The sequence below is a fragment of the Balaenoptera borealis genome (assembly GCF_965194805.1).
Source record: "Balaenoptera borealis genome assembly, chromosome: 8".
Taxonomy (NCBI): domain Eukaryota; kingdom Metazoa; phylum Chordata; class Mammalia; order Artiodactyla; family Balaenopteridae; genus Balaenoptera; species Balaenoptera borealis.
This window is the reverse complement of record NC_138865.1, coordinates 52749827-52772174: the sequence shown is the minus strand read 5'-3', so window position 1 is coordinate 52772174 and position 22348 is coordinate 52749827. Positions and strand designations below refer to the sequence as shown.

The window sequence follows — 22348 nt, the reverse complement described above, 5'->3', positions numbered from 1 at the left end:
TGAGCAAATGCTCTGACACTGCCCACACCATGCCACAACATAGCACTAGATCTGGGACTACCACAACTGGGGAAAAGATGCACCCTTGGGCTGTGTCTGAGCAGAGCCAGAGACACCTACACAGGTAGTGCATTGTACCTCCGTAAGTACATAAGCCCCACTTATTTCAGCCCTCCCCTCCTTTGGGGCAAAGGCCCCAGTGGAGGGAGAAGGAAAAACACAACATTTAAAGAGAACAGAACCAGCTCAGACCCAACCCTTAGGGCTTCTGCTCTAGCAACTTGGGAGCAGACCCTGCCCGTGACAGGGCACTGATGGCCAATGAGCAGAGAGGAAGTCCCGCCTCACACCCTGCACAGATTCTAGTTCCTTCAACACCAGCCACACACCCTACCAAGCTGATAGTGACCAGCACACCCTGAGGAAAGATGTGACTGGTGTCCACAACAAAGACACTGGGCACACACAGTCTATTTAGGGACACTCCCACATAAAAACGCCCCTTCAAGACCATAATATATAAATGTTCCACCAAAATTCATAGAGACAGAGATAGCTAAGTGAAATGGAAGAGGAACTACACTCAATTGAAAAAGCCGTGAAAAAATAATGAAACAGAGATAATCAGTCTACCAGACAATGAGTTGAAAACATTGGTAATAAAAATGATAACTGAATTAGGAAAGAGAATTGATCTAAGCACAGATAATTTTAACCAGGAACTAGAAACTATAAAGAAGACCCAATCAAAAATCCAATCAAAAATAAATAACTATCTGTTTGGATTTTTGCCTAGTTTTGATAAAGCACTCTAGAAGCACTGAATCTCAGACTAAATGACACAAGAACGCATAAGTGACCTGGAAGATAGAGTAATAGAAATCACCCAGTCAGAACAGCAGACAGAAAGACAAATGAAAAAAAAAAAAAGCAACACACAAGATCTATGGGATAACATAAAAAGTGCCAACATTCACATTACAGAGGTTCCAGAAGGAGAAGAGAGAGAGAAGGGGATCAAAAACATATTTAAAGAAATTATTGCTGAAAACTTCCCAAACCTAAAGAATGAAACAGATATCCTTGTACAGGAATCACAAAGGGTCCCAAACAAGAAGAACCCCAACAGACTCACACCAAGACATAAATAAAATGGCAAAAGTTAAAGGGAGAATTCTAAAGGCAGCAAGAGAAAAACAGAGTCAGCAAGAGAAAAACAGAGTCATATACAAGGGAACACTGATAAGGCTATCAGCTGATTTCTCTGCAGAAACTTTGTAGGCCAGAAGGGAGGAAGGGAGTGGCATGATACAGTCAAAGCCCTGAAAGAGGAAAAACCTACAACCTAGGATTCTCTACCCAGCAAGATTATCATTTAGAATAGGAGAGATGAAGAACTTCTCAGACAAGCAGAAACTAAAAGAATTCAGCAATACTAAACCCACCTTAAATGAAATGTGAAGGATCTACTCTAAATGGAAAAGAACTAAGAATATATAGGAAAATCCCAATAAGAAAGGCAAATATATAATAAGGATCGAAGATCACTTGAATAAGTCAGTATGTAGATTAAAAACTAAAACGTTGGGGGAGGAGGAACCAAGATGGCAGAGTAGGATGTGCTCTCACTCCCTCTTGCGAGAACACCAGAATCACAACTACCTGCTAGACAATCATCGACAGGAAGACACTGGAACTCACCAAAAAAGATACCCAACATGCAAAGACAAAGGAGAAGCCACAATGAGACGGTAGGAGGGGCGCAATCACAGTAAAATCAAATCCCATAACTGGTGAGTGGGTGACTCACAGACTGGCGAACACTTATACCACAGAAGTCCACCCACTGGAGTGAAGGTTCTGAGCCCCACATCAGGCTTCCCAACCTGGGGGTCTGGCAACGGGAGGAGGAATTCCTAGAGAATCAGACTTTGAAGCTAGTAGGAATTGACTGCAGAACTTCGACAGGACAGGGGGAAACAGAGACTCCACTCTTGGAAGGCACACACAAAGTAGTGTGCACATTGGGACCCAGGGGAAGGAGCAGTGGCCCCGGGGGAGACTGAACCAGACCTACCTGCTAGTGTTGGAGGGTCTCCTGCAGAGGCGGGGGGTGGCTCTGTTTCACTGTGGGGACAAGGACACTGGCAGCAGAAGTTCTGGGAAGTACTCCTTGGCGTGAGCCCTCCCAGAGTCTGCCATTAGCCCCACCAAAGAGCCCAGGTAGGCTCCAGTGTTGGGTTGCCTCAGGCCAAACAACCAACAGGGAGGGAACCCAGCACCACCCATCAACAGTCAAGTGGATTAAAGCTTTTCTGAGCTCTGCCCACCAGAGCAACAGTCAGGTCTACCCACAACCAGTCCCTCCCATCAAGCCTCTTAGATAGCCTCAACCACCAGAGGGCAGACAGCAGAAGCAAGAAGAACTACAATCCTGTAGCCTGTGGAACAAAAACCACATTCACAGAAAGATAGACAAGATGAAAAGGCAGAGGGCTATGTACCAGATGAAGGAACAAGATAAAACCCAAGAAAAACAACTAATGAAGTGAAGATAGGCAACCTTCCAGAAAAAGAATTCAGAATAATGATAGTGAAGATGATCCAGGACCTCGGAAAAACAATGGAGGCAAAGATTGAGAAGATGCAAGAAATGTTTAACAAAGACCTAGAAGAATTAAAGAACAAACAAACACAGATGAACAATACAATAACTGAAATGAAAACTACACTAGAAAAAATCAGTAGCAGAATAACTGAGGCAGAAGAATGGATAAGTGACCTGGAAGACAGAATGGTGGAATTCACTGCTGCAGAACAGAATAACAAAAAAAAGAATGAAAAGAAATGAAGACAGCCTAAGAGACCTCTGGGACAGCATTAAATGCAACAACATTCGCATTATAGGGGTCCCAGAAGGAGAAGAGAGAGATAAAGGACCAGAGAAAATATTTCAGGAGATTATAGTTGAAAACTTCCCAAACATGGGAAAGGAAATAGCCACCCAAGTCCAGGAAGCGCAACGAGTCCCATACAGGATAAACCGAAGGAGAAACACGCCAAGACACATAGTAATCAAATTGACAAAAATTAAAGACAAAGAAAAATTAGTGAAAGCACCAAGGGAAAAATGACAAATAACATACAAGGGAACTCCCATAAGGTTAACAGCTGATTTCTCAGCAGAAACTCTACAAGCCAGAAGGGAGTGGCATGATATACTTAAAGTGATGAAAGGGAAGAACCTACAACCAAGATTACTCTACCCGGCAAGGATCTCATTCAGATTCGATGGAGAAATCAAAAGCTTTACAGACAAGCAAAAGCTAAGAGAATTCAGCACCATCAAACCAGCTCTACAACAAATGCTAATGGAACTTCTCTAAGTGGGAAACACAAGGGAAGAAAAGAACCTACAAAAACAAACCAAAAACAATTAAGAAAATGGTCATAGGAACATACATATCAATAATTACCTTAAACGTGAATGGATTAAATGCCCCAACCAAAAGACACAGGCTTGCTGAATGGATACAAAAACAAGACCCATATATATGCTGTCTGCAAGAGACTCACTTCAGACCTAGGGACACATACAGACTGAAAGTGAGGGGATGGAAAAAGATATTCCATGCAAAAGGAAATCAAAAGAAAGCTGGAGTAGCTATACCCATATCAAATACACTTTAAAATAAAGAATGTTACAAGAAACAAGGAAGGACACTACAAATGATAAAGGGATCAATCCAAGAAGAAGATATAACAATTATAAATATATATGCACCCAACAAAGGAGCACCTCAATACATAAGGCAACTGCTAACAGCTATAAAAGAGGAAATCAACAGTAACACAATAATAGTGGGGGACTTTAACACCTACTTATACCAATGGACAGATCATCCAAAATGAAAATAAATAAGGAAACAGAAGCTTTAAATGACACAATAGACCAGATAGATTTAATTGATATTTATAGGACATTCCATCCCAAAACAGCAGATTACACTTTCTTCTCAAGTGCACATGGAACATTTTCCAGGATAGATCACATCTTGGGTCACAAATCAAGCCTCAGTAAATTTAAGAAAATTGAACTCATATCAAGCATCTTTTCTGACCACAACACTATGAGATTAGAAATGAATTACAGGGGAAAAAAACGTAAAAAACACAAACACATGGAGGCTAAACAATTCGTTACTAAATAACCAAGAGGTCACTGAAGAAATCAAAGAGGAAATCAAAAAATACCTAGAGACAGATGACAATGAAAACATGACAATTCAAAACCTGTGGGATGCAGCAAAAGCAGTTCTAAGAGGGAAGTTTATAGCTATACAAGCCTACATCAAGAAAGAAGAAAAATCTCAAATAAACAATCTAACTTTACACCTCAAGGAACCAGAGAAAGAAGAACAAGCAAAACCCAAAGTTAGCAGAAGGAAAGAAATCATAAAGATCATAGCAGAAATAAATGAAATAGAAACAAAGAAAACAATAGCAAAGATCAGTAAAACTAAAAGCTGGTTCTTTGAGAAGATAAACAAAATTGATAAACCGTTAGCCAGACTCACCAAGAAAAAGAGGGAGAGGACTCAAATCAATAAAGTTAGAAATGAAAAAGGAGAAGTTACGATGGACACCACAGAAATACAAAGCATCCTAAGAGACTACTACAAGCAACTCTATGCCAATAAAATGGACAACCTGGAAGAAATGGACAAATTCTTAGAAAGGTATAACCTTCCAAGACTGAACCAGGAAGAAATAGAAAATATGAACAGACCAATTACAGGTAATGAAATTGAAACTGTGATTAAAAATCTTCCAAACAAAAGTCCAGGACCAGATGGCTTCACAGGTGAATTCTATCAAACATTTAGAGAAGAGCTAACAGCCATCCTTCTCAAACTCTTCCAAAAAATTGCAGAGGAGGGAACACTCCCAAACTCATTCTATGAGGCCACCATCACCCTGATACCAAAACCAGACAAAGATACTACAAATAAGAAAATTACAGACCAATATCACTGATGAATATAGATGTAAAAATCCTCAACAAAATACTAGCAAACAGAATCCAACAACACATTAAAAGGATCATACATCACGATCAAGTGGGATTTATTCCAAGGATGCAAGGATTCTTCAATATACACAAATCAATGTGATACACCATATTAACAAACTGAAGGAGAAAAACCATATGATCATCTCAATAGATGCAGAAAAAGCTTTTGACAAAATTCAACACCCATTTATGATAAAAACTCTCCAGAAATTGGGCATAGAGGGAACCTACCTTAACATAATAAAGGCCATATACGACAAACCCACAGCAAACATCATTCTCAATGGTGAAAAACTGAAAGCATTTCCTCTAAGATCAGGAACGAGATAAGGATGTCCACTCTCACCACTATTATTCAACATAGTTTTGGAAGTCCTAGCCACAGCAATCAGAGAAGAAAAAGAAATAAAAGGAATACAAATTGGAAAAGAAGAAGTAAAACTGTCACTGTTTGCAGATGACATGATACTATACATAGAGAATCCAAAAGATGCCAACAGAAAACTACTAGAGCTAATCAATGAATTTGGTAAAGTTGCAGGATACAAAATTAATGCACAGAAATCTCTTGCATTCCTATACACTAATGATGAAAAATCTAAAAGAGAAATTATGGAAACACTCCCATTTACCACTGCAACAAAAAGAATAAAATACCTAGGAATAAACCTACCTAGGGAGACAAAAGACCTGTATGCAGAAAACTATAAGACACTGATGTAAGAAATTAAAGATGATACCAACAGATGGAGAGATATACCATGTTCTTGGATTGGAAGAATCAATATTGTAAAAATGACTATACTACCCAAAGCAATCTACAGATTCAATGCAATCCCTATCAAATTACCAATGGCATTTTTTATGGAACTAGAACAAATCATCTTAAAATATGTACGGAGACAGAAAAGACCCCGAATAGCCAAAGCAGTCTTGAGGGAAAAAAACGGAGCTGGAGGAATCAGACTCCCTGACTTCAGACTATACTACAAAGCTACAGTCATCAAGACAATATGGTACTGGCACAAAAACAGAAACATAGATCAATGGAACAAGATGGAAAGCCCAGAGATAAACCCACGCACCTATGGTCAAGTAATCTATGACAAAGGAGGCAAAGATATACAATGGAGAAGACAGTCTCTTCAATAAGTGGTGCTGGGAAAACTGGACAGCTACATGTAAAAGAATGAAATTAGAACACTCCCTAACACCATACACAAAAATAAACTCAAAATGGATTTGAGACCTAAATGTAAGACCCGACACTATAAAACTCTTAGAGGAAAACATAGGAAGAACACTCTTTGACATAAATCACAGCAAGATCGTTTTTGATCCACCTCCTAGAGTAATGGAAATAAAAACAAAAATAAACAAATGGGACCTAATGAAAGTTCAAAGCTTTTGCACAGCAAAGGAAACCATAAACGAGATGAAAAGACAACCCTCAGAATGGGAGAAAATATTTGCAAACAAATCAACGACAAAGGATTAATCTCCAAAATATATAAACAGCTCATGCAGCACAATATTTAAGAAACAAACAACCCAATCCAAAAATGAGCAGAAGAACTAAATAGACATTTCTCCAAAGAAGACATACAGATGGCCAAGAAGCACATGAAAAGCTGCTCAACATCACTAATTATTAGAGAAATGCAAATCAAAACTACAATGAGGTATCACCTCACACCAGTTAGAATGGGCATCATCAGAAAATCTACAAACAACAAATGCTGGAGAGGGTGTGGAGAAAAGGGAACCCTCTTGCACTGTTGGTGGGAAGGTAAATTGATACAGCCACTATGGAGAACAGTATGGAGGTTCCTTAAAAAACTAAAAATAGAATTACCATATGACCCAGCAATCCCACTACTGGGCATATACCCAGAGAAAACCGTAATTCAAAAAGACACATGCACCCCAATGTTCACTGCAGCACTATTTACAATAGCCAGGTCACGGAAGCAACCTAAATGCCCATCAACAGACGAATGGATAAAGAAGATGTGGTACATATATATAATGGAATATTACTCAGCCATAAAAAGGAACGAAATTGGGTCATTTGTTGAGACGTGGATGGATCTAGAGACTGTCATACAGAGTGATGTAAGGCAGAAAGAGAAAAACAAATATCGTATATTAACGCATGTATGTGGAACCTAGAATAATGATACAGATGAACCGGTTTGCAGGGCAGAAGTTGAGACACAGATGTAGAGAACAAACGTATGGACACCAACGGGAGAAAACCACAGTGGGGTGGGGATGGTGGTGTGCTGAATTGGGCGATTGGGATTGACATGTATACACTGATGTGTATAAAACTGATGACTAATAAGAACCTGCACTATAAAAAAACAAACAAATAAACAACTAATACTAAACTTTCTTTGGGTTATTTGTATGGAAATATGTTAATATAAATGTTTCAGACATTACATGAAATTTCTAAAAATCTTATATGTTCTGGTATAATGTTATAAGTCATAATTCTAGTTATTACTTTAAAATGTATATCTCAGAAATAACTAAATTTCCTTGTCAATTGCATTATTATGAACTTTCATCAAATCTTTAACTGTGGTCATTTTTAAGTCTTTTGTCATTTACAGACAGTTCTGGGTGTACTCTGATGCTTTTGCAAAAATGTTTCTATAACAGGGTTTCATCTTCAAGGAATTCATGGAAAAGACTCTGACAAGTACAGGCTTCTGGTAACTGACTATACTGCTGAACTGAATGAATAAGTATTTTCAGAACTCTAATGGAAAACTGATGAATTCATAAAAGTGCTAACAAAAGATCAAGATAAAAAAAATTAATTACATGGGACTGAGTGAACTGATGAGGATGATTATAATTTTTGTGACTTTCTGTTTGAATAAAAAAAAAAATCCCACAAGGACTCAGAGGCAAAAAATATACAAAACAATTTTCACTGCAAAGTAAAGGAGCTGTTACAGTGAAGGATTACTGGACTGAATGTCAATATTATGACATAGTATGAGTGTGCCTCGTGTTTGGTAATTGCAATCTTTGTTGCTTTTGTTGTGGTCATCCATTTACAATGCTTGGTGTCAGTTTATTTATCTCTCGTAAAAATAAAATACAGTGTGTGTGTTTAAAAAAAAAACTAAAAATTTGTAAAGGCAATTATAACTACAATAAACAGTAAAGGGATAAGCATGAAGATGTAAAATATGGCTTCAAAAACACAAAATGTGGGAGAGGGGAGTAAAAAATTTAGATCTTTTAGAATGTGTTTGAACTTAAATGACTATCAGTTTAAAGTAAGTAGATATAATTATGAGTCAACATAAATGAACCCATAGTACCCACAAATCAAAAACCTACCAAAAATACACAAAAACCAAACAGAAAGGAACTTAAGCACACTACAAAAGAAAATTATCAAACCACAATGGGAGAAACGAAATGAACAGAGAAGAACTACAAAAACAACTGGAAAAAAGTAATAAAATGTCCATAAGTAAATACCTATCAATAATTACTTTAAATGTCAATGAACTAAATGCTCTGATCAAAATACACAGGGTGGTGAATGAATAAAAAATAAGACCTTTCTATATGCTGCCTACAAGAGACTCACTTCAGGGTGAAAGACACACACAAACTCAAAGTGAGGGAATGAAAAAAGATATTTCATGCAAACAGAAATGACAAGAAAGCAGGGGGAACAATACTCATACCAGACAAAACAGACTTTAAAACAAAGCTATACCAAAAGATCATGAAGGGCATTATATAATGATAAAGGGATCAATACAGAAAGAGGATATTACATTCATTGACATATATGTACCCAATATAGGAGCACCTAAATATATAAAGTAAATACTAACAGACATAAAGGGAGAAATTAACAGTAACACAAGAATAGTAGGAGATTTTAATACCTCACTGACATCAATAAACAGATCATCCAGACAGAAAATCAATAAGGCAACAGAGGTCTTAAATGACACAATAGACTGTTGCACTTAATTGATATCTACAGGACATTACATCTGAAGAAAGTAGAACACACATTCTTTTCAAGTACACATGAAACAGTCCCCAGGATGGATCACATACTACATCACAAAACAAGCTTTAACAAATTTAAGAGGATAAAAATTATATCAAGCATTTTTTCTGACCACAACACTATGAAACTAAAAATTAACTACAGAAAGAAAAATGAGAAAAGAACAAAGATGTGGAGACTAAACAACATGCTACTAAAAAACCAATGGGTCAATAATGAAATCAAAGAGGAAATCAGAAAATACTTTGAGACAAACATAAATGAAAACACAACTTTACAAAATCTATGGGATGCAGGAAAAGCAGATCTCAGAGGGAAGTTCATAACAATACAGGCCTTCCTCGAGAACTAAGGAAAATCTCAAATAAACAACCAAACCTGCCACCTAAAAGAATTAGAAAAAGAAGAACAAAGCCTAAAGTCAACAGAAGGAAGGAAATAATAAAGATCAGAGACAAAATAAATAAAATAGAGGTTAAAAAAAAACAATAGAAAAGATCAATTAAACCAAGAGCTGGTTTTTTGAAAAGATAAACAAAATTAATAAACCTTTAAGCCAGGCTCACCAAGAAGAAAAGACAGAGGACCCAATAAACAAAATAAAAAATGAAAGAGGAGAAATAACAGCCCATATCACAGAGATACAAAAAAAATCATTAGAGAATACTATGAACAGTTATATGCCAACAAATTGGACAACCTAGGAGAAATGGACAAATTTCTAAAAACATACAGCCTGCCAAGACTGAGTCAAGAATAAACAGATAATTTGACAGACCTATCACTAGAAGTGAAATTGGATCTGTAATAAAAAACCTCCCAGCAAACAAAAGTACAGGACCAGACCGCTTCCCAGGGGAATTTTACCAAACACATAAAGAAGAATTAATACTGCTCTTTCTCAAACTATTCCAAAAAATTGAAGAGGAGGGAACACTCTCAAATTCATTCTATGAGGCCACCATTACCTTGATATCAAAACCAAAGACACTACAAAAAGAAAGAGAGAAAATTATAGGCCAATATATTTGATGAAAATAGATGCAAAAATCCTCAACAAAGCATTAGCAAACCAAATCCAACAATACCTAAAAAGAAACATATACCATGATCAAGTTGGATTATTCCAGGGTCACAAGGATGTTTCAACATACGCAAATCAATCAATGTGACACACCATATTAAAAAAGAGGAAAGATAAAAATCACATGATCATCTCAATAGACATAGAAAAAGCATTTGACAAAATTCAACAACCATTCATGATACAAACTCTCACCGAAGTGGGTACAGAGGAAACATATCTCAGCATAGTAAAGGCCATTTACAAGAAACCCACAGCCAGTGTAATACTCAATGGTGAAAAGCTGAAAGTATTCCTTTTAAACTCAGGAACAAGAAAAGGATGCCCACTCTCATTGCTTCTATTTAACATAGTATTGGAATTCCTAGCCACAGCAATCAGACAAGAAAAAGAAATAAAAAGCATCCAAATTGTAAAGAAAGAAGTAAAACTGTCACTATTTATAGATGACATGATATTATATACATAGAAAACCCTGAAGTCTCCACCAAAAAACTGTTAGAATAAATGAATTCAGTAAAGTTGCAGGATACAAGATTAATATACAAAAATCTGTTGCTTTTCTATACACCAATAATGAACCATGAGAAAGAGAGAGCAAAAAAATAATCCTGTTTAAAATCACATCAAAAAGAAAAACACCTAGGAATAAATTTAACCAAGGAGGTGAAAGACCTATACTCTGAAAACTATAAAACACTGATGAAGGAAAATGAAGATGATACAAAGAAATACAAAGATATCCTGTGCTCTCACATTAGCAGAATTAATATTGTTAAAATGGCCATACTACCCAAAGCAATCTACAGATTTAATGAAATCCTTATCAAAATACCCATAACATTTTTCACGCAACTAGAACAAATAATCCTAAAATTAATATGGAACCACAAAAGACCCCGAATTGCCAAAGCAATATTGAGGAAAAAGAACAAAGCTGGAGGTATCACCCCACAGGACTTCAGACTACACTACAAAGCTACAATAATCAAAACATCATGGTACTGGCACATAAAAGACACATAGATCAATGGACAGAACAGAGAGCCCAGATATAAACCCATGCAGTTATGGTCAATTAATCTATGACAAAGGAGGCAAGAATATACAGTGGAGAAAAGACAGTCTCTTTAATAAGTGGTGCTGGAGAAAATGGACAGCTACATGTAAAACAATGAGATTAGAACATTTCCTCACACCATTACAAAAATAAGCTCAAAATGGATTAAAGACCTAAACGTTAAGACTGGAAACTATAAAACTCCTAGAAGAAAACACAGGTGGAACACTCTTTGACATAAATCAGCAATATTTTTTGCTTTCTCCTAAAGCAAAGAAAACAAAAGCAAAAATAAACAAATGGGACCTAATTAAACTTAAAAGCTTTTGCACAGGAAAGGAAACCATCAACAAAATGAAAAGACAACCTACTGAATGGGAGGAAATATTTGCAAATGATGTGACTGACAAGGGGTCAATATCCAAAATATACAAACAGCTCATACAACTCAACATCCCAAAAAACAATCCAATCAAAAAACTGGCAGGACTTGAATAGAGGTTTTTCTTTTTTTTTGAGGTTTTTCTGAAGAAGACGTACAGATGACTAACAGGCACATGAAAAGATGCTCAACATCACTAATTATTAGAGAAATGCAAATCAAAACCACAATGAGACATCACCTCACACCAGTCAGAATGGCCATCTTCAAAAAGTCTACAAATAACAAATGTTGGCGAGGATGTGGAGAAAAGGGAACCCTCGAACACTATTAGTAGGAATGCAAATTGGTGCAGCCACTATAGAAAAGAGTATGGAGGTTCCTTAGAAAAATTAAAAATAGAACTACCACATGACCCAGCAATTCCACTCTTGTGTATATATCCAGAAAAAACGAACACACTAATTCGAAAAAATACATGCACCCCAATGTTCATAGCAGGCAGCACTATTTACAATAGTCAAGACATGGAAGCAACCCAAATGCCCACCAACAGATGATTAAGAAGATGCACTATACATATAAAATGGACAATTACTTAACCATAACAGAATGAAATTCTACCACTTGCAGCAACATGGATGGACCTGGAGAATATTATACTTACTGAAGTAAGTCAGACAGAGAAAAACAAACACTATGATATCACTTATATGTGGAATCTAACAAATAATACAAATGAATGTATATGCAAAACAGAAATAGACTAACAGACACAGAAAACAAACTTGTGGTTACCAAAGAGGAGAGGGATGGAGGAAGGGACAAATTAAGGGTATGGGATTAACAGATACAAACTACTATATATAAAATAGTTAAGCAACAAGGATATACTCTATTGCACAGGGAATTATACCCATTATCTTATAACAACCTATAATGGCGTATAATCTGCAAAAATACTGAATCACTATGCTGTACACCTGAACTAACATAATATTGTAAGTCAACTATACTTCAATAAAAACAAAAGCAAAATAAAATGTACAGCTTCTTAAAAGGATAATTTTAATACTTATTTTAAAATTCCAAATATATTACCTTTATAAAGATATCAACTACCTTTATTAATACTCAATTGTTTCTTTTCATATGTTTTATTTAGTGGGAATAAGATTACCCATCTTTTATAATTACATTTCCATTACCTGGTTCTTACTGTCACAAAATATTTAGTACCCTTTTTATATAGTTATTGGATAATAAGATTCTATAATTCTCTCAAGAAAAGTGAATGATATACTGAAGGTACAGAAATTATTCTATTAGTCAATTATTCACATATATTTTAGAACTTCAAAGAAAGGAGCATTTTTCAAAAGTATAAGTGATGATATATGATTTATAGCAATTAGCAATAATAATTCAGTAATAAATAATCTGAAGCATCACTGGTTCTCAATTTTCTTGCCTTATTTAAATGATTTACTATATTTTTGTACCTTTTATCTCCTTTAAGGTATGTATATGGCTTGATTAGATTTTTTTAAAAAGGAATATGCGGCATTATTTGTGAAAACGAAGGTCTACTTTGTTTTCCTCAGGGTCCTCTTTTAAGCCATCAAAGTCTAAATAACTTGTGTAATATTAACAAATACTCTTTCAGGGTTTGGAAAAATGTTTAATTTTCTAAGTGTGTCTAATGTTTAAGGTGGGTGTTAACTCTGGGGACAGTGACATCTGTCTATAAAATAGGTTATTCTAGAAAAATACAGAACATATTACACATCACTCCCCTCCCACAGATCAGTTGCTACTTGGGAACTCAGAAGTGAAAAGAAATATATGTAAATAGATGTAATTTAGGTTAGCAACTTTGGTTTCTTAGTTTAACACAATCTACTCCAGTTAAAATCTTATTTCTCATTAACCTTACAGGAAAATAATCAGGCTTCACACAATATAAACTTATCTTGTGTAAAATTCACAGCTTTGGTGAAACAGGTCGTGAAGAGTATACATACTAAAAACAACATGTGAGAAACACAGACTGCTGTATATGTCAAGAGTTTTGGGGAGGAGAGCAATTATTGCATGTCATGGATTTTCATGAAATACTAGGTATTTTTCCACCTGTGTTGTGTTTACTGCAGCTGAATCCACAGCCTCTCCTTTCTTATGTCACATCAGAGTGCCATGCTTCACATTTTCTTCTTTTTAATGGGAAAGACTCTGAGGATGTCTCTTCTTTCTGAGTAAAGATGACTATAGGTAAAATACATACCTGATGTGGAGAAAGAAATGGCAAAAATTAAGACTGATTAACCATCTCTGTGGAAAGAACCATGGTTTTGAAATATAGAGTGCTGCCTGGAGTCCAGGGAGAAGACACTTGTAAAGGAGACTCAAAGAAGGAATACTTAAAGAGTCCAGATTTTCTGCAGAAGGGGAAGTAAAGCAAACTCCTCCATCTTACTGTTCTGTTTATTGCAAGGAAGGTACTTTTCTTTAGCTCTCTCCATTTCCCCTAAAGTTTTACATTTGTCTTCTCATGTGTTGTTCTTACATACCTGATAGTTGTTATCTTCTAGAGGTAATAATTATCTTAAGGATTTGTGAAGGTTAGAGCTGGAGAAACTAAAATTTAACAACAGAAGTCTGTTTCCCAATTTCCTGGACAAATTAATTAATTGATTAGATTTTCTCAACTGTAAGTTTTTGTCCTATATATTTTTCTTGAGCCTTTAGCACCTACTCCCACTTGCCTGCTAGGAAATGCTAGCACATAAGGGCAAACAAACAGGAAACAAAACAGATATAAATGGGAAATCCAGAAATAGCCAAGTTTACTTAGTTTGACATCTAGATTTTCTTTGTAGATGCTTGTGTTTGTGGTGAAAACTTTTATATTTCATACACAAAGCAGTTACATTTTCTACTAGTAAAACTGTTCCTGTTCATACAGTGCAAACAGTGATATATTTGATCTCATGATGACCTGCAAAAAGCATTATAACTTCTAAATACTTTACTAACAAGGTCTAGTTCGTCATGTCAACCTTCTTTTTCCATCTCTCCCATGTTTACAGACCTTTCTACTAAGGTAGATGGCAGCACAAACCAAAAAGCACAGAAAGAATACAAAAACAAAACAAAACAGAAAAGCCACTTACCTATAAAGAGCATCATGAGATATATTTTCAGCACATATGGGAAATAGATGGATAAGTCAAAGGGCAGCTTTGTGGAGTAAGTGCCAAATGATTCAAAATAAGGCAGTGACTGATAGATGGCAAATGCTGTTTAAAGAAAAAAGGAATCATGAAGGTTTCCCTCCTTAACTTGCTACAGGGATGTGTATATATGTATGCATAGTTGAAGGATATTCCGAATTTGATAACGACTGTTTTGTGATAATTGCTGAATCCTTTTGCCAAAGCTATAGCTTGATATAGAAATCCACTGATCAGATTGGCAAGGCCATTATAGCAGTGTGATTTGTTGAATTTTGTCCATTTTTTACTTTATTATGCCTACACAAAAATAGTTTACAGTGTTTCTTTTTTTATTGAGGTATAGTTGATGTACAATATAAGCTTCCGGTGTACAACAGAGTGATTCACAATTTTTAAAGGCTATACTCCACTTATAGTTAATATAAAATATCTGCTACATTCCCTGTGCTGTATAATATATCCTTGTAGCTTATTTATTTTATACATAGTAGTTAGTACAGAAAATTGTATCTCAAAATACCTGTCCTCTTAGCCACAAGTAGGGGTTACAGACGAATGAACATGGAAAATGCTTCATATATTCTCCTCTTGGAGTTTCATAACACACATTGGTATAGCAGAGATTCTGTCAAGTTCTGCAATAAAGAAACTGGTTTCACCCATTTCCTCAGCTTAACTGGTCTTGGAATAGCTCTTTCTTCCTCCCCATCCCAGGAGTACTTAATACAAATTCTGAGGAATCGTGTGAGAAATGCTGGCCTAAATTATTTTGAGGGAGGAGGCTCATGTCAAATAAAAAGAGATGGACATTCTATGAAATTGTGTCCATGTATAGACTTTGTATAACATTTCATGGAATAAAATGATAATGTACTATGGTTATATAAGATGTTCTCATCAGGGTAAGCTGAGTGAAGGTACATAGGAACAATGCACTGTTTTTGCAACTTACTGTGAGTCTAAAATTATTTTTTTTTTTTTTGCCTTTTTTAAAAAGACAGAGGAAAACTCAGGCGCCCACAGCTGTTAGAGCCAGAGAGTGGAATCGGCACAGGGTCTGCAACTGACACTAAAGCATGCCATCTAAGATTTCCATGGGCAGCACCTAAGTCTCTGGCATTTTATTAGTATAGTTGATTTGATTATGAATATGAGCTTGGTTTTTGTCTTATATTATCAGATAGGAAATTATAGTTATTAAAAGATATTAGAATTATCAAAAGTCAAGCAGGTTTTCTTAACTACATGTTTTTATACTTTGGGACATTTGAAATATATAGAAATATATAAAGATAAAATTACTACGCTCTACCACCCAGAATTAATCATTATTGATATTTTGTTATATGTGCTTTCAAAATTTTTCTGGATATACTTTGTTTTTTAATTGCAAGAATAAGTTTATGAATCTAATTTTAATAAAAGAATATGCATTTTATGGCAACTATATATAAACATGGCTTTCCTAAGAAAGGAGAATGCTTACAATTATAGAATAAAAAAAAAGTTTCCTATATATTTATTCATCCCTATTTTTAGGAAAATATTAGTCATATTTCTACTTTATTCCTTTATATATTCTTTATAGTATTTTTCATATTATCTAACAAATGAATGTACTTAATAAATAAATGTTTCAATGAGTGATGGATTTTGTTCTCAAATAAATGGCCAATCCATTTTTTATGGTTTTCAAGAAGATTATTCCCTAGATTCTTTTGGCATAGTCTGTTTGGAAACAAAACAGATCTTTAAATTATATCTAATGTGATTTACTATAATATAAGCTCCTTTTCTCTGCTCACTGGTAGATAGACAACGTGTGGTTATATCATATATACTTTATAATTATTGCCAAAGTCACCATCATTTTATGTTAAATATTTCTGTATGTTTTCCCTTAGTTACTTAACATGTGCTCTCTTAATTTCTTTATGCCTTCGGTTTTCAAAAACTTTTATCATGTCTGTTTCAGAGTTCCCTACCAGTCTGCTAAATCCATTACAGAGGGAAGCAAATATTCCCCAAATATCCTCAAGCTCTTTGCAAATTGATGCTTTTAATTATTTGATTTTAAGCTTTAGGTTTACATTTAGGCTAAGTAATTAGCCTACTTCACATTGTATTTAATGATTAATTGTTTATTGAGCATGTATACTGGGTGCATAAGACAAAGGAAGAAAGAAACAAAGACAACTCCAGATCCCCATGGAGCTTAGAGGCTAGACAGGGAAATAGACATTAATCAAAGAATCACACAAATGTCTAATTACAACTAAGATAGGTCTTACAAAAGAGATTCATTGGGGGAATTAATGTTGATGAGGAAATTGAGGAACGCTTCCCTGAGAAACTAATGACTGGTCTAAAGGTAGAGTTAACTGTCACCGGCAGAGAATAGGCAGCATGGTAGATGGTAAGTGGGAAGGCTAGTCCAGCCAAGGGGGAACTGAATTTCTATGCATTACAAATAATCACTGAGTCACTAAATGTTAAATCCCCTTTGGATGAGTAAACAGACTTAGAGAGGTTAAATGATTTACCCAAACTCAGCAAGTTAATGAAGTTAAAGGCCCTCAGATGTCCTCATTCCTCATCCAATATTTTGTCTACTGTGCAGAGCTGCTTCCCCCGTAACTTTACTTTTTAAGGTTTTGCTTCTTTGCATCAAGGGAAGTATGCCAGGAAAGATAACACTGAGTCAGCTGAACAGTAGCAAAAATAGTAACTTAATCATCAAAAAGTTTTGTGAATCATTATAACAGGATTGCTTTTGTTAGTAAGCAGTACAGAAAAGTCACTCTTTTCTTACCTTCAGCGAGAACACACAAAGGATAAATCGGCATCCATAGTGTTTGACTGAGCCATGTCAAGACAGCATAGGATATTCCAATGACTGATAACATGCTGTAAGTGTACCTGAAAGGAGACAAGTTTGCTCATAAACATCATTTGCTGCTGATGTCTGGGAAATAGCAGGAGAAGAAAGTACCTTACTGTGTAATTGAATACACAGATAAAACTGGAGAGTACGCAAATTCCTTACTTTATTTCCTGTAATGTAAGCAGGAGAAGAGGTAAAAAATGGAGAGAGAGGAACCATGTCAGTCTGGCTTGTCTTATGGGGTGGATCATGGATAATTATAGAGGGAAGAAAGAAAAATGTAACTCTTATCTCCCAGCAAATTACAGTTACAAGTTTCCTCAAATAGTGACTTCAATTTCACTCAGAAGCCAAGCCCATTTTATAGAGAGGCTAAGTTTTTAAGACAGACAGACTTGTAAATATCTAGGTAATGAATTTAAAAAATAAAAAAAAATATGTATCATCTTGTGTGAATAATTAAAGAACTGGCCTTAGGAGCTTGTTTTGGGTATAGGAGGCGGTTTTAAACCTGCCTTTATGATGTAATAGATGAAGGAGTCAAAATCTTTTCATTTCTCAAGCTTAAGCATACATCAGAATCACTCAGAGGGCTTGCTAAAGCACAAATTGTTAGGCCCTATCTCCAGAGTGTCTGATTCAGTGGACCTGAGAATTTGTATTACAAACAAGTTCCAGGTGACGCTGATGCCACTGGTCCAAGGACCATACTTAGAACTACTGGAAAAGGCAGTGCATACATATGGCAAAACAAAATTCAAAACCTTGAAAACATGAATGCAGAAAAGTAAATCTTTCTCTCATTCCAGGACCCTAATTCCACTCCTCAGAGGCAATGACCAATGCCAATTTCTCATATATTCTTTCCAAAATATTTTTGCATATACTTACCTATGTGTATATATACTATATATAATATACATCAGCAGTGCAAGCACTCACCAAACATAGCATGTTATCAAACTTTTTGTTCTTTACCAATATAAGGGAAAAATGGTATCTCACTACTTTGATTTTTTTCTCTTATTACAAGAGTAGGTAAGAATCTTTTCATATGTTTAAAAATCACTTCTGATGAAGTCCAATTTGTCTCTTTTTGTTGTTGTTGTTGCTTGTGTTTTTGGTATTAAATCTAAAAATCCATTGTCAAATCCAAGATCAAAAACATTTACCCCTATGTTTTCTTCTAAGAGTTTTATAGTTTTAGCTCTTCCATTTAGGTTTTCAATCCATTTAGTTAATTTTTGTATGGTGCAAAGTAAAGGACCAAATTCATTCTTTTGCATGTGGATATCCAGCTGTCCCAGCACCATTTGACCAAAAGACTATTTTTCCCCATTTAATGACCTTGGCATCCTGTCAAAAATCAATTGACCATAAATTTGAGAGTTTATATCTGGACTGTCAATTCTATTCCACGATATATCCTTATGTCCGTTACCACACTCTTGATGTGTGCAACTTTGGTTGCTGTGTAATAAGTTTTGAAATTGGGAAGTGTGAATCTTCCAACTATGTTCTTCTTTTTTGAGATTGTTTTGGCTACTCTGGGTTCCTTGGGTTTCCATATGAGTTTTAGAATCAGCTTCTCAACTCCTGCAAAGAAGCCAGCTGGGATTCTGATAGGCATTGCATTGAATCTGTAGATCAACTTGAGGAGTGTTCCATCTTAAAAACATTGTCTTCAACCTATAAACACGGAATATCTTTCCATTTATTTAGATCTTCTTTAATTTCTCTGCACAATGTTTTATAGTTTTTAGTGTACAAGTTCTGCCCATCTTTTGCTAAATTATGTCTAAGTACTTTATTTTTTGATGTTTTGTTTTCTTAATTTTATTTTCGGATAGGCCATTGCAAATGTGCAGAATACAATTAATTTTTGTACAGTTGACCCTTGAACAACACAGGTTTGAACTAAGCGGGTTCACTTATATGCAGATTTTTTTCAATAGTAAATACTACAGTACTACACTATCTGGGGTTGGTTGAATCCAGATGCAGAACCTAAGATACAGAGGAACCCTGTATACAAAGGGCCAACTATAAGTTATATGTGGATTTTCAACTGTGCGGAGGGTCAGCACCCCAACCCTTACGTTGTTCAAGGGTCAACTGTATATTAATTTTGTATTCTACAACTTTGCTGAACTAGCTTATTCTAATATTTTTTAGTGAATTCCTTATGATTCTTTATATACAAGATCATGTCATCTGCCAGTAGAGATAATTTTACTGCTTCCTTTCCAATGTGGATGCTTTTACATCATTTTCTTGCCTAACTGCCATGCCTGGAACTTCCAGTACAATGTTGAGTAGAAGAGGCAAGAGTAGACATTGTTGTCTTGTTCCTGATCTTTGCAAGAAAGATCAGTCTTTCATCATTAACCATCATGTTAGCTGTGGAGTTTTCACAGATGCTTTTATCAGGTTGAGGAAGTTGCTTTTCAAAAAGTCATTCTAGGGTAAATTGGGAAGATAATTCTGCCCCCATTTTACAGAGGAAAAAAATGAGTTTTAAAAAGGTTCAGTACTTAGGAATTTCACTCCTAAGTTAAGAGAAATGAAAACATATGTGCACACAAAAGCTTGTACATGGATGTTCACAGCAGCATTCCTCCTGACCAAAAAGTAGAAACAACCCAAATGTCCATCAACTGATAAATGAATAAATAAAAATTGGTATATCAATATAATGGAATATTATTCAGCCATAAAAATAAATAAAATACTGATACCTGTTAAAACATGGACAAACCTTGAAAACGTTATGCTAAGTGAAAGAACCCAGTCACAAAAGGCACATATTATATGATTCCATTTATATGAAATGTCCAGAATAGGCAAATCCATACAGACAGTATGTTAGTGGTTGCCAGGGCTGGGAGGAAAAGGGAATTAGGTGAGACTGCTAATGGATTTGGGGCTTCTTTTGGGGGTGATGAAAATGTTCTCAAATTAGATAGTGGTGATGGTTACACATGTCTTTGAATACACTAAAATCGACAAATTTTATACTTTAAAAGGGTAAATATTAAGGTCCATGAATTATCGCATTGCTGTTATTTTTAAGGTTGTGTGATTTGCCCAAGATCATATAGCAGGTAAGCAGTGGAGGTGAGGTTCATCCTGAGATCTTCCACTTCTATGTCCAAAAGTCTTTCCATCACATCACAATACTACTCTCAATGCCAAAACCACTTTGTTCTCTAATGGGTCTACTGAGCTTATCTGAGACTGAGTCGACACTGAAAGAGTTGGGCATACCAGAGAATGAAACATCAGAAAGCCACAGTCCCAGATGAGGCTCCATGTCTCATAAACAGAAAGTCATGAGCTACAAAACTCCCTGAAGTTTGCCCCAAGTCCACAAATCTTTCAGTTAAAAGTGAGAAATAACTAAGTTATATATAACAAAGAATTATAGTCACTTTAATTCAACAAAATATTTCATTAAATTCATTCTACTTAGAATATCTTAACTCAGCCAAGTTATTGACAATATAATAAAGAATTTATATAACCTCAGCTAAAATGCTAGGGTTCTTTTGTTACCCATCCACATCCAGATTTTTCAAGCAGGAGGGACAGTTCTCATTTGTGAGAGCTTGAAGTAGCAGTTAGGAGCCTCTCCAAAGTGAGCCACTGAGCAAAGGGCTCAGCAATTTTACACCATTGCTAGTAGAGATAACACACAAAGTTTTAGAATTAGAAGGAAACATAACACCATCTGGAGCAAGGGTTCTTAACCTGAGGTCCAAGGATTCCCAGTGAGTCCATGAAAGAACTTCAGTTATTTGAACCCGCTGGAATTGTATACAAATATGTTTGTGGAGGTGTGTTTTTTCCCCAGAGAGATAAGGCCCTATATTTAAAATATTCTTGAATTCTAAGAAATCAACTTTGTAAATTGTGACTATGATAGAATAAAAGTCTTGCTTTGCTTATTAAAGTAACACATACCAGAGCAATTGCAAAGAACGCCTTTCATTAGCAACAGCTGCAAGGTTTATTCCAAATTGGTGTAAGCCAAGTCTTCTGCTGGGAACCTGATGCAATGATTTGTTCTTGATACCATGGTAGGTTTCCATTATCTTTGAAATGCCCATTATGGAAAGCACTAAAAATACATTTCCATATCAAGATAAAATAATATGAAAAGGGGTTATGTATTTCTCTCTCATTCAGAGTAACCAAATGTAAGCAGCTATTACTGGCTTCACTGTAGAAAGCAATTTGGCTTTGTTTTAAGAGATTATTTTGCCTCCTTACCTAACCATATCCAATAGATTCCAAAAGATGAATAAAACACACACCACGTATTTCTCTTGGACTTCCTCTTGACTGGTGATCACCACAAAGAGGATGATTATTCTCTCAGTGAGCTAACAAAGAAATAGCAAAGTCAAGAATTAGCATCATCTGTTAAGCAGGTAGGTAATTTTCTAATTTTAAAAACCAGAGTTCCTCTTAAAAGTATGCTTTAACTATAAATATATATACTACACAGTTAACATGATCTCTGAGGGAGCAGGGTTACAGATGAATTTCATTTCCTCCTATTTGTTTTT

The 22348-nt window shown here is 35.5% G+C and overlaps 1 protein-coding gene across 8 annotated transcripts in view; it reads right to left on the bottom strand.

Annotated features, from left to right (window-relative positions):
* The window catches only part of HACD4 (3-hydroxyacyl-CoA dehydratase 4), a 111038-nt gene that overhangs the window by 74416 nt on the left and 14274 nt on the right, over nt 1-22348 (bottom strand). For 4 of the 8 annotated variants that reach the window (XR_014247153.1, XR_014247154.1, XR_014247155.1 and 1 more), the window contains exons 4-7: nt 22050-22162; nt 17706-17812; nt 14831-14956; nt 13791-13941 (exon numbers count right to left, since the gene is read on the bottom strand). Coding sequence is in view for 4 of the 8 variants with exons in the window: in XM_082401013.1 (XP_082257139.1) it covers nt 13859-13941; nt 14831-14956; nt 17706-17812; nt 22050-22162 (429 nt within the window). In the remaining 4 variants the exon portion in view is untranslated. Of the gene's footprint in view, nt 1-12702; nt 13942-14830; nt 14957-17705; nt 17813-22049; nt 22163-22348 lie in introns of those variants that run through there. The other 4 variants (XM_082401015.1, XM_082401016.1, XM_082401013.1 and 1 more) reach the window with 3 other exon arrangements.